Source organism: Triticum dicoccoides, chromosome 5B (assembly GCF_002162155.2).
Source record: "Triticum dicoccoides isolate Atlit2015 ecotype Zavitan chromosome 5B, WEW_v2.0, whole genome shotgun sequence".
Lineage (NCBI taxonomy): Eukaryota > Viridiplantae > Streptophyta > Magnoliopsida > Poales > Poaceae > Triticum > Triticum dicoccoides.
The window spans coordinates 278,854,417-278,865,855 of record NC_041389.1 but is presented as its reverse complement, the minus strand read 5'-3'; the positions used below and the strand labels follow the sequence as shown (position 1 = coordinate 278,865,855).

Here is an 11,439-nt window from a genome sequence, read left to right as displayed (position 1 = left end):
ATGTTGATCATGCATTTAAAAATGCGAAGTATGTATTAAAAAATGTTTCTGGGGTATATTAAAAATGCATACAAAAAACATACAATGTGTACGGAAAAAAGTAGACATCAACAAATATAAGTTTTCAAAAATGTTAACCATCTATTTGGATAATGTTTAAACGTGTATATGAAAAATGATCCTGATGTATATAAAAAAATGTAGAATGTGTATGGAAAAAATAGACATACAAATATATGATTTAAGACATGTTAATCATGAATTTGGAAAATGTTAAACATGTATTTATTCAATGTTCCTGATGTATACAAACAAATTGCAGTGTTTATGGAAAAAGTAGCTAAAAATAAATTTTTAAAAAATGTTAATCATGTATTTTCAAAATGTTAAACGTGCATATATAAAATGTTTCTGGTGTAGACAAAAAAATATACACTGTGTATGAAAAAGTAGATAGGAAAAAATATAAGTTGTCAAAGATGTTAATCACATATTTGGAAAATGTTAAATGTGTATATAAAAACTATTCCTGGTGTATACGAAAAAAGGACAAAGAAAATAAAGAAAACATATAAAAACCAAAAAGGAAATCCAAAAAGAATTAAAAAGAAAAGAAAAAACCAGGAAAACGAAAAATAAATAAATATTAAATAAAGAAAGACAGAAAAGAAAATAACTGATAAAAACTGGGGAAGAAACGAATATAAATGCTGATAAAACAAAAACTGAAGAAGACCGATGAAAGAAAAAGAAAACTGAAAGAAAAAAAACAGACGAAATTGTACGTAAGCACAGCGCTCACAGGCCGGCCCATATGCGCGAGGCCTTCAGACGAGATGGGTGCTAGTTCGGCTATAAGCGAGATATAGCATTTGTGGGTTAGTTGCTCTTTTGTTGTGCTCGAGCTGTTGGGCTTTCGCAGCTCAGCAACGGCTAACAATGTGATGGCATGTTTGTTGAAAGGCCCAGCTGTTTACAAAGAGTTTCTAAAAAAAGAACTGTTTACAAAGTGGAATTGGCGGGTACGCGGGATGAAGGTAAGATCATACTCCCTCTGTAATAAAATATAAGATGTTTTTATGCCTTATACAAAAACAAACAAATCTTATATTTTAATACAGAGACACTCCTAGTGATCTAAACGCTCTTATATTCCTCTACAGAGGGAATAGTAATTATTAAGGGAAGAGGATCAGATGCGAAGCGACTGTGATTCAACTAAGTTAGGGACCAGTTGTGGAAGGCAGAGTTTCAAGTTAAACTGAAGAAGACAAGGTCTAGACGTTTGTTTGACCAAGTAAAGCGTTGGTCTGAAAGTGGGAGCTCTAGACGAGATAAATCATAATCTTTTCACTCTAGAAATTCGCCTCCGCATGGCCGAAGCATTTGTGTTTATCTTCAGCGTAACAAAGAGGAGTCTGGTCTGGGAGCGCAATGTCTTTTGAGGTTCGTTTAGGAAGGCAGGTTTGAGGTTCTAGTGGCAGGGGAGTAGACATTGGTAGATAACTAGAAGGATTGGACGTGCTTTGTTGCGTCGTTGGTTTTATTGAGATCCTTAAAAGAAAAGACTTATTTTGTTTTAAAATATAAGGTGTATTACTTTTTTGAAAAGTCCAACATTTTTAAGTGTGATCAAATTTATGAAGAAATATATCAAAATTCGTAGTATCAAATTGGTGTTATTAGATTCATCATGAAATGAATTTCCATAATGTTTTGCCTTAATATTGAGGATGTCGATATTTTTGGCTTTAAACTTGGTCAAAGTTAAAGAAATTTGACTTTTTCAAAGAACTAATACCCCTTGTACTTTGAAACTGATGGAATATTTAGTTTGGCGGATGGGGAAGATGATGAAGTGTGTTTTATGTTTATTTATAATGCGGTTATTTGGTGGGCCTTTCATGGTATGATTTTGTGCTATGCGCTAATCAACTCATACTTTTGTGGGTAAATTTCTATGTCGGTGGCTACATGTACTATATTGCTTCTATAGTATCATCACATGATGACGCTTCTTTTTTCTAGGTGGTAAGAGGGTACACGGGGGTGATATGTTTTTCTAGCCGGTTGGTGTTGATTGATTTGAAAAATCATTGGCCCGATCAAAATCGTAAAGCAAATTCAAATTTGAATATCCCAATCGAGTAAAAGAGTTTCAAAATTAGGGAGTATTGTGAATTAAAATATTCAAATGGGAGAGATCTTTGAGAAATTATTGACCCGGTCAAAATCAGGTGACCAAGTTCTAAACTGAAGACCTCAATTAATTGCGAGGACTTAAAAATTAGGAAGCATAGGGTATAGTATAAAAAAATATATTTTTTTCGCGAATACGCAAGGTGCGTATCTTTTCATTGATAGAAGATAAAAGAATTGAATAAGAGCTTTAAGAAAAATTGTTGACTTGGTCAAAATCAGGTGTTCCAATTTCAATTGGACACCTTAATTGATTGTGAGGCATTTTACCCGTAGGGAGCTTACTGATATACTCCCTCCGTCCTATAATATAAGAACCTTTTTGACACTATTAGTGTAAAAAATGTTCTTATATTATGGGACGGAGAATAGTGTAAAAAATGTTCTTATATTATGGGACGGAGGGAGTAGTAGATAGGGAGCGGTGAGGGAGGTTGAGAATGTGTGGTGTGTGGGAGATGGTACAAAGATGATTTGAGTTTGCTGCTCACAATAAGCCTCCGGCAGTGCCAATTGAAGGCACAAAAACCAACATTCTCAAGGTTTCTAGGGAGGGACGATCTTAGCTTGTGGTCTGGAATAGAATCAAGTTTGGTTTCCTGCGAAAGAGATAGGTGTGGCTTAGAAAACTGGGTTTCAAAAGATGAACAATATATCAAGTAGAGGAACTAAATAACAACCGCCGAGAGCCAAGATAGTTTGACACTGAAAATTAAGATTGCACAAATTCTAATTCTCAGTACTCTGCTTCAAAGTTTAGTCATTAACATTGAAAAATAAGTTTGCATTATATGCTAATCCCCTCTGCTTCATTGTTTAGTCCTGACATGCCACCCAAAAGGAGAGGTTCATGCACTAGGATAAATCTTGTTTAGCTTCATCAATGGGAGGTGGCATCAACCTCTGAACTTGAGCGCATATGTGACACTTTGTTCTTAGCTAGATTCACGAAGGCTTCAGATTCCAGTGCCGGGAACAGACAGAACTATCAGCGTCATTTTGCTGTTAGCTGGATTGTTTCTAGTAGGCCAGCTCTGAGAAGGACCAAACGCCAAACAACAATGGAGAAAGGGCAGTTAGCAAGGAGGTGGCAGGCAGTCAGTTCAATTGCAGGTAAAGATTTTTGAGCTGATGATGATTAATAAAATGTCTGAACTTGCCCATCATTCTTCTATCATGAGTTGTTTTTCTCAGCAGCTTCACGAATCACCAGCAAACATCGTCCGTAGAGTGCAATTGACACTGATCATTCAGCTCTTGGAAAAAGATAATGTTACCAGCATCAGGTTGGAGGTTAAAGCTTCAGCAATTTTTTTGTTCAGTTCACACTCACAATGCAGTGATGAACTGCATTTATGTACCATTATTGTTATTTTGACCTGAAACAGTAGGGGAATCCCCTAAGATATTTTCTATTAAAAGAGATACAAATTTACAAAGTTATAAAGGTTATGAGACCATGCTGTACAGGGGAGGTTACAAGCCCAAAAGGGCCAAACTAGTGCGAAGTACTCCCTCCATTCCTAAATATAAGTCTTTGTAGAGATTTCACTATGAACTACATACGGATGTATATAGATGCATTTTAAGTGTGGATTCATTCATTTTGCTCTGTATGTAGTCCATTTAGTGAAATCTCTACAAAGACTTACATTTAGGAACGGAGGGAGTAGTCAACCAAGCAGAAAGCAGAGAGCTTGAAGATGGGGCTTAACCCTATGACCAATGAGACCGATATCTCTCTTAAACAGCACACGCCAAGTAGCCAAAGAAGGGGTCTGATGCTGAAATATATAAGCGTTGCGTTGTTTCCGCACATTCCACAGAACACAAGTTGCCACCTCAAAGAAACAAGGGCCAGTAAAAGATTGTTTAGCCGAGCGGAACATGGCAGCCACATCATGATTTTGGGTCCAATTTATGCCAACCTGCCTCCAGGAGCGGCGAGCAAATGCACAGTTGAAGAAAAGGTGCTCTCTGGTCTCTCTGCTGTTGCTTGCACACAAAGGACAATTTAATCCCGAATCCATGTGTCAGTGTCTTCTATCCAACATGTCGTGGGTATTGAGTCGATCAACCAACAACAGCCAAATAAACACCTTCAGTTTTGGCATGCACTTGCGTTTCCATATTTTCTTGAAAATAGATGGACACTCCAGACCGGCAAACATGAGCTTTGTAGATGCCAGCTGCAGTATACCCGTCCCTGGGGTCCTGACCAGAACGAGCCTCCTGATCCATATTGAGCTCCAGGAGAAGCACCTCCAGTTCTTGCAGTTCAACAAAAACTTGCTCTGAGAGAGGAATAGGCGAATAGCAAAGTTCACCGCAGGTTCACGCAAATCCCTTGAACCCAAGAGCTCGGCCAACGAAACATAAGGACTAATTGCATGTGAAAACAGGCGTGAGAATTTATGGGCCATTAGAGGGTCACACCAGTTATCTTTCCAAAACAACACTGATAGACAATTATGAGGAGAGCAGACCAAAATTCCACGGAAAGAATGCATCAATGAACAGACGTCTCGCCACCAGAAGGACCCAACCATAGCACTAGCTTGTGGTGTGGTGTTTTGATAATAAGCAAACTATGGCCTCTGGACTGAGTATGCAAAGACTTGCCAGAATAGTTTTGATTATTACACTCCACAAGTTAGTCACGAGCCAGCCCATCAGACACATGGCCGGACAAACCTTAACCGGAAAAGCCCCTAGGCAAGGTCGACCAAATCACCTTCACTAAGATTAATGCAAAATCAGTCTTTATTTCTTCAATATCATGCCCATGCATTTTCACCTTGAAGGAACAGCAATGTTGGTCGGAACTGGATGACAGTGCGCCTACCTTGAACTTCAAATCTATAAAAGAATTGTCCATTACAGCAACCACCGACCTCTTTAGGCCTTGTGAATCAGCGATGGTGCCATCAAAGAGCCGGATTTCTGCATTAAACCCACTGGCTAAACATCCGACGGACAAACTGAAACAGCTTTTCACTTCCAATACGAGAACCTCTATGGTCGCCTCAACTGCTTCTAAAAGACGTGACAAAGTTATGTCAACTGAGCCACAATCACCAGCAATGTGAAATGTGTACGGCCGATCCCATGAGCCTAAGGGGCCTATGAATGATGCACCATCAATCAGCTGTAGGTCATCTTTTTCTTGTCCAGCTGACTTGATCTTCATGTCATATTCAAGTAGAGCATGATCTGCCATATCTATCCCTCGTTTGGGGCCAATCATGTTGATGAGAGAACCCTACAAAATGATTATATTTAGTAGCTCTTTATAGAGAAAAGTGAGAAATACCTAAAGCTAAATACTTCTGACACGATGTTTCACTTGTAACAAAATTTCCTTCAAAGGAGTTTTTAATAATTGATAACCAAGATATTTGTCACATTTCAAACGAGACAGTTATGAGCTGCATATGGTGATAGGGAAAATTGCCCCCCCTGATTTATTTGACTTTGTTTCAAACCCCCAAATATACACAATTGTACATAAGCATGTGTGTAATGAGAAGACAAAAGAAAATGACTTGTACTGATAGATTCATTAATGATACTCCATCCGACCAGGCTTATAGTACGCCATCGAGAGAATGTAACTGCTCTGATCTCATATGTTATATTCATGTGATAAGTTTAACCTTATACTATGAAATGAATAATATAGCTTAAAATAAGGAACAAGTTTGCTTAACCCCATCAAATATCAAGGTTCCTCTATTTAAAACACAAGTACAAAATCTGGTATCTACCCCTGAAATATTCCATACCGGCTAAATCTATTCTCTGGGGTGGTTTTGCCCACGTGGCAGCATCCACCTAACAAGCCACGTAGGTGAAACTGCCTCCAAAACTGCCCCAAGGTGTGATTTAAATGGTAGTGAAGATTTTTCTTAACGGGCAAACACCTAGTTACGCAGATAAACCTCGATAGTATGGGGTGTTAGGGTAGACTTCTTCCTAGAAATTATTGCAGATAAGTATAGATATATACCTGCTCCACGATGATGGGATCATCCCTGCTAATATTGACAACATAATTAAGCAACGGATCCAGATCATCCCGCACTGCTACATATCCATACAATTCTACTAAGCCATCCACAGAAATTTTAGTCAACTCCAATGAGTAAATTTGTAGCATGCTACGAGCAAAATGTCTAGTACAAGTTCCATCGTGAACACTGCAATTTGCAGCAGGATCTGATAATGTCATTGGCTCCAACCGAGCTTCATAAAAAGTAAAGTTATAGTGTAAGTTTATAACTCGAATTAATACAGTAAACAAATAACAAAATATTCAGAAGGTAAAAAAATGCCATTTGAGGATTACATGGACCTATTAGAATTTTTCCTTCTCAATCTACTAAGTGGATATGTTCTTTTTACTCCGAACTCCACTCCCTCGAGAAGTTCTTTAGGAACACCAAAAGAAAACATCGCCTTGAAAAGCTTGTCAGTTGCTTACAGAAAAAAAATAACACTGAGCATAGATGCTTCTCAGCTATAAAGTTTGTGAAGAATGCTTTATGTAACAAAATGGTGATGACTTTTTGAGCTGTGGCCTAATTTGCTTCGTAGAAAAGGAAATGTAGGATAACACCCCTAATGAGGTGGTAGTTAAACCCTTCCATGCAAAAAATCGACGTGGGATGAAACGGAAGGAGGTAATGCACTCAAGCTTACTTCTTTATTTATCAATGTTTACATTCTCCCTAGATTTTAACATCCTCTTTTCTTGTAGTTTGTAATGTTTAACATATTGCTATTTCTCAAGTCACTGTATCTTAAAATGGTTAGTTCACTTTTACTTTGGCGATGAACTTATCATAATTATGTGTGTGATGAAATTATATTATAAGGAAATATATGATTTTGCTTCACTCATGCTTGTGTAGTCGTCTTGTTAGTTTCCGTAAATGACCTAGCCATTAGTTCCTACAACCATTTCTGGAAAAAGAAGTTCCTACATATCTTTGCCCCCTCTCAGTTTTCATCCTGGCTCCACCCCTGATTGTTATCAACCAGTGAGAAGAAAACTAAAACTTTGCTAGCTAGGAAGTGATAAATATATTGGGGGACAGTACAAATTTGGGGAAGTGCAACCCAAACCTCGTGCTAAACAGGGGCATTGAAGGTTTGGTTGGCTCCTTTCACAACTAGCAGTCCTTCAGGTTATGTATAGTATGTGAACTGTATGAGGACTTGAAACCCTTTGTATTATTGGTAGCTTGAGGCTGCATGTATAGAGGCTTTAAACCTAATTAACTGCAGCAGTGTGACTGTACATGAGGGCAGGCCTGGCGCAGTGGTGAAGTCCTCCCCACTTGTGCCAAGAGGTCCTGGGTTCGAACCAGCCTCTCTGCATTGCACTTTGCAGGGGTAAGACTAGGTTCCTATAATCCCTCCCCAGACCCCACCTTGTGTGGGAGCTTCTATGCACTGGGTCTGTCCTTTAGTGTGACTGTACATATTTATACTGTTATTTGAAGTTAGAACTGTCATTTTCCTGCATACTATGCCGTTTGTATATATTGTTGCACGGTTTGATATGTAAGCAACATTTAGGGAGAATGCATTAATTTATTCAGCCTCACATGGGAAATTGGGCATCTATGTAATCTCATAACTGAAAGAGTGCAAGGCGAGGAAGTTTCGGCGGAGTGTCTCAAACAGCTAGCATTGTCTCTGTAAAAGTAATCTATATGATCAATATCAAATCTGTACAGCTGCAGGATATGGAAAGATGTACCACTGATTAAGAAACTAACCATATCTCTAACAATAAAAATAAAAATAGGAAAGATATATTGGTCACTTACTCTCATTACGGTCTGCAATACGATACTCTTTTTTCCAATGAAATAAATCAATACCCCTGTATATAGAACCATCACGGTGTCTGCTTTTTGCAAGTATACCGTTCACACTAAATCCTTCATCATCACTGAGTCCTTCATCCTCACTGACAGCGATTCCAGTAATGTGATTCTTGGCTGCGCTACTTTGGTCTTCCTCAGAACCAGGTAAGTTCACATTTTGGCCCCATGTATCACTTTTGTCATCCATAACCTCTGAGGTTGTCCTAAAAGCATCTTTATCACTTTTCCTCCCATCTTCATCTATAACCACCGAGGCAGTGCCCCTCGTCCCAATATTTTTCATTTTTTTTGAATTGTCAGTCTTGATGTTTTTCATCATTTGAGCGATCGAGATGGGCAGTCGTCTATATGGTTTACCAGACTCATCGCCTTGTACTCGCCTGACGGTGGCCAGGTTCTGAGATCCATGAGGAAATCTATCACCAAAATAGCATAGAAATCCAATCTCAGCATCGGGCATAAATAGGATTGTATCATCGGTAAGGACTAAAATCGTGATTGCTACTCCCTCCATACGAAGAAGATTGTCCCTCAAATGGATGTATGTAGTATCTGGATACATCGATTTAAGAGATAAGCTTGGGACAAGTTTTTTTTTTTTGGACGGAGGGAGTACATATACATAAGAAGGGTAAATAGAAACTGAATAGTTGGCCATAATCCGCATCTAAAACTATGCCAAACTCCTTTAAAAAAAGCTATACCAGCCAGGTAAAGGCGCAAATTTTAGCATCAGAACAAGAAAACACACCGGGAAACACGACGGGCTGGTGGATTTGGAGCCGCCAGGAGTGGGATAACTCGTCGGGCAAGCGCTGAAGGCCACCAGCGAGGCGGGGAAGATGCCGTGAAGGAGATGGGAAGTCGCGAAGTAGATGAGAGGCGGTGCATTGGGGCAGGGAGGTGGCGGCGTCAGAGGAAATGTCGAATAGAGAGGAGGATTCGCAGCTCAGCGCGCGCTCGGCGGCGGCGCCGGGCAGGGCGGCAGTGCTGGCGTGGGGTGGGGGGCTACAGTACTATGCACACGACATTATACACACGATTTTTGGACGACAATGCGATCAAGCCTCAAGTTGCGTGACAACTGAAAGCTACATGGCCATCGTGCAATGGTCGTGCAGACTAGACTCATCGTGCGCACATCCCCTCAAAAAGGAGAAAAAAAAACTCATTGTGCGCATAACAGTTTTTTTTCGAACTTTTTTGAACACAATACAATCAAAGACGCTAAGAGCATCTCCAGCCGTTGGCCCCCAGTCCAATCCTCAATTCTCCTTTCGAGATTCGGGGATAATGAATCAATTGAAAGCGCTTCAAAGGTTTGTTCCACTTTTGGAAGACCTTGCGTTATGTCACTAGATCTCGATTTTTCATATATAAACGTAACTAACCTATCTCCACTCGGATTCGAACCGAGATGCTTGAGCACTGCTTCCTAAGAGCAGCGTGTCTAGAGACATAAAAATCGCCGCCTGTGGGCGAGCCGGCGGCAAACTCAGCTCTGGGGGCGGTTGGGCACACAGCCGCCGCTCCCAGGCGCCGATTTCGGTCCATTATCCGGCTCAATTTTGTCCAAAAACGGCCCGATATCTGCGTGAATCGGCCCATATTCGGCGCAGTTCGGCGTGAATTCTCTCATAAATAATTCAACAAATAGAAATCAATTAGTTCATCACATAGTCCGGCGTGGTTCGGCGTGTTTCGGCATGTTTTTGCCTCCATAGTTCATCACAGAAAATCAATATAAATCAAATAGTTCAACAAATAGTTAAATACAAATTATATAGTTCAACGAATAAAAACTCATATTTCATCACACGTCATTCCCGGCATCGCCCTTGAGCCTCCATAGGTGCTCCACCAGATCGTGTTGCAATTCTTGATGCACCTGTGGGTCTCGGATCTCCTGACGCATATTGAGGTAGTCAGTCCAGGTTGCCGGTAGCTGGTGATCAACTTGGGCAAGAGAACCCTGCCTGTAATATGGTTTTGTGTCAAACACTGACTATTCCTGCTCGCTCTCAATTATCATGTTGTGCAAGATGACGCAGCAAGTCATAATCTCCCATATTTGATCTTTCGACTAGGTCTGGGCAGGGAACCGGGCAACAGCAAATCGAGATTGGAGCACACCAAATACCCACTCTACATCCTTCCTGCAAGCCTCCTGAACCTTCGCAAAGAAGACGTTCTTGCCTCCTGACATAGGGTTTGAGATAGTCTTCACAAATGTCGACCATCTCGGATAGATGTCATCAGCTAGGTAGTACCCCTTGTTGTAGTGCCGCCCATTGACCTCGAAGTTTACCGGAGGAGAATGACCTTCAACAAGCTTGGCGAAGACATGGGAGCACTGCAGGACGTTGATGTCATTGTGAGTTCCTGGCATCCCAAAGAAAGAGTGCCAGACCCAGAGGTCCTATGTGGCCACTGCCTCAAGTACCACACTACAACCGCCTTTGGTGCCTTTGTACAACCCCTGCCAAGCAAATGGACACTTCTTCCATTTCCAATGCATGCAGTCGATGCTTCCAAGCATCCTAGGAAATCCTCTTGCTGCATTTGTGCTAGGATCCGAGTAGTGTCTTCCGCATTGGGTGTTCGCAAGTATTGCGGTCCAAACACTGCCACCACTGCCCTGCAGAACTTGTAGAAACACTCAATGATGGTGGACTCAGCCATGCGCCCATAGTCGTCGAGTGAATCACCGGAAGCTCCGTATGCAAGCATCCTCATAGTTGTCGTGCACTTCGGGATTGAGGTGAATCCAAGTGTGCGGTGCAATCCTTCTTGCACTTGAAGTAGCTATCGAACTCTCGGATGGAATTCACAATCCCGAGGAAAAGCTTTCGGCTCATCCGATAACAGTGCCGAAATGTTTTCTCGTCGTGCAATGGAGCATCGGCGAAGTAGTCAGAGTAGAGCATGCAGTAGCCTTCCAGACGATGCCGGTTCTTTGCTTTCACCCGCCCAGGCACCGACCCACCTCGCCGCGACTTTTCACTGCTTGCGAGCAGGCCGACGAGGGCGGCGAGCACCATGAGATGCTCCTGCTCCTGGACGTCGGCTTCGGCTTCCTCCTCCAGCAATGCCGCGAGTGCCTCCTCGTCTTCCGAGTCCATCGCCGGGCCGGGCAAATCACCGAACACCTTGCGGGCGAGGTGGGCGCAAACTCGCCGGTGTACAGGCCTTGCGCGGCCAGAACGTCGGAGAAGTTGCCCGGACGGCGGTGGAGAGGCTGCCTCGGCGAAACCTCTTCTTTTTTCCAGCGGAGACTGGTCTATCTAGGTGTGCTGGGCGGTGGACGGCGCCGGGATCGGCAGGGTGGTGGCCGAGCGCGCGC

At 41.6% G+C, this 11,439-nt stretch overlaps 1 protein-coding gene across 1 annotated transcript; it reads right to left on the bottom strand.

The window, feature by feature from the left end:
• Positions 1 to 3,560: 3,560 nt before the first annotated feature.
• Positions 3,561 to 9,168, bottom strand: LOC119308409. The gene is made up of 4 exons (XM_037584539.1): positions 8,848 to 9,168; positions 8,037 to 8,512; positions 6,209 to 6,444; positions 3,561 to 5,461 (listed from the first exon to the last, which is right to left on the bottom strand). The coding sequence occupies exons 1-4, from the start codon at positions 8,985 to 8,987 to the stop codon at positions 4,895 to 4,897; spliced, it is 1,419 nt and encodes a 472-aa protein (XP_037440436.1). The 5' UTR covers positions 8,988 to 9,168; the 3' UTR covers positions 3,561 to 4,894.
• Positions 9,169 to 11,439: the final 2,271 nt, after the last annotated feature.

Excerpts from the sequence above, each read along its gene's own strand:
- LOC119308409 (XM_037584539.1), bottom strand. The coding sequence starts at position 8,987 with ATGCACCGCCTCTCATCTACTTCGCGACTTCCCATCTCCTTCACGGCA. Across the intron at positions 8,513-8,847 it reads CCAGCCCGTCGTGTTTCCCG|ATTTCCTCATGGATCTCAGA; the intron begins GTGTGTTTTCTT and ends TTTTGGTGATAG. Across the intron at positions 6,445-8,036 it reads TATTGCAGACCGTAATGAGA|CTCGGTTGGAGCCAATGACA; the intron begins GTAAGTGACCAA and ends CTTTTTATGAAG.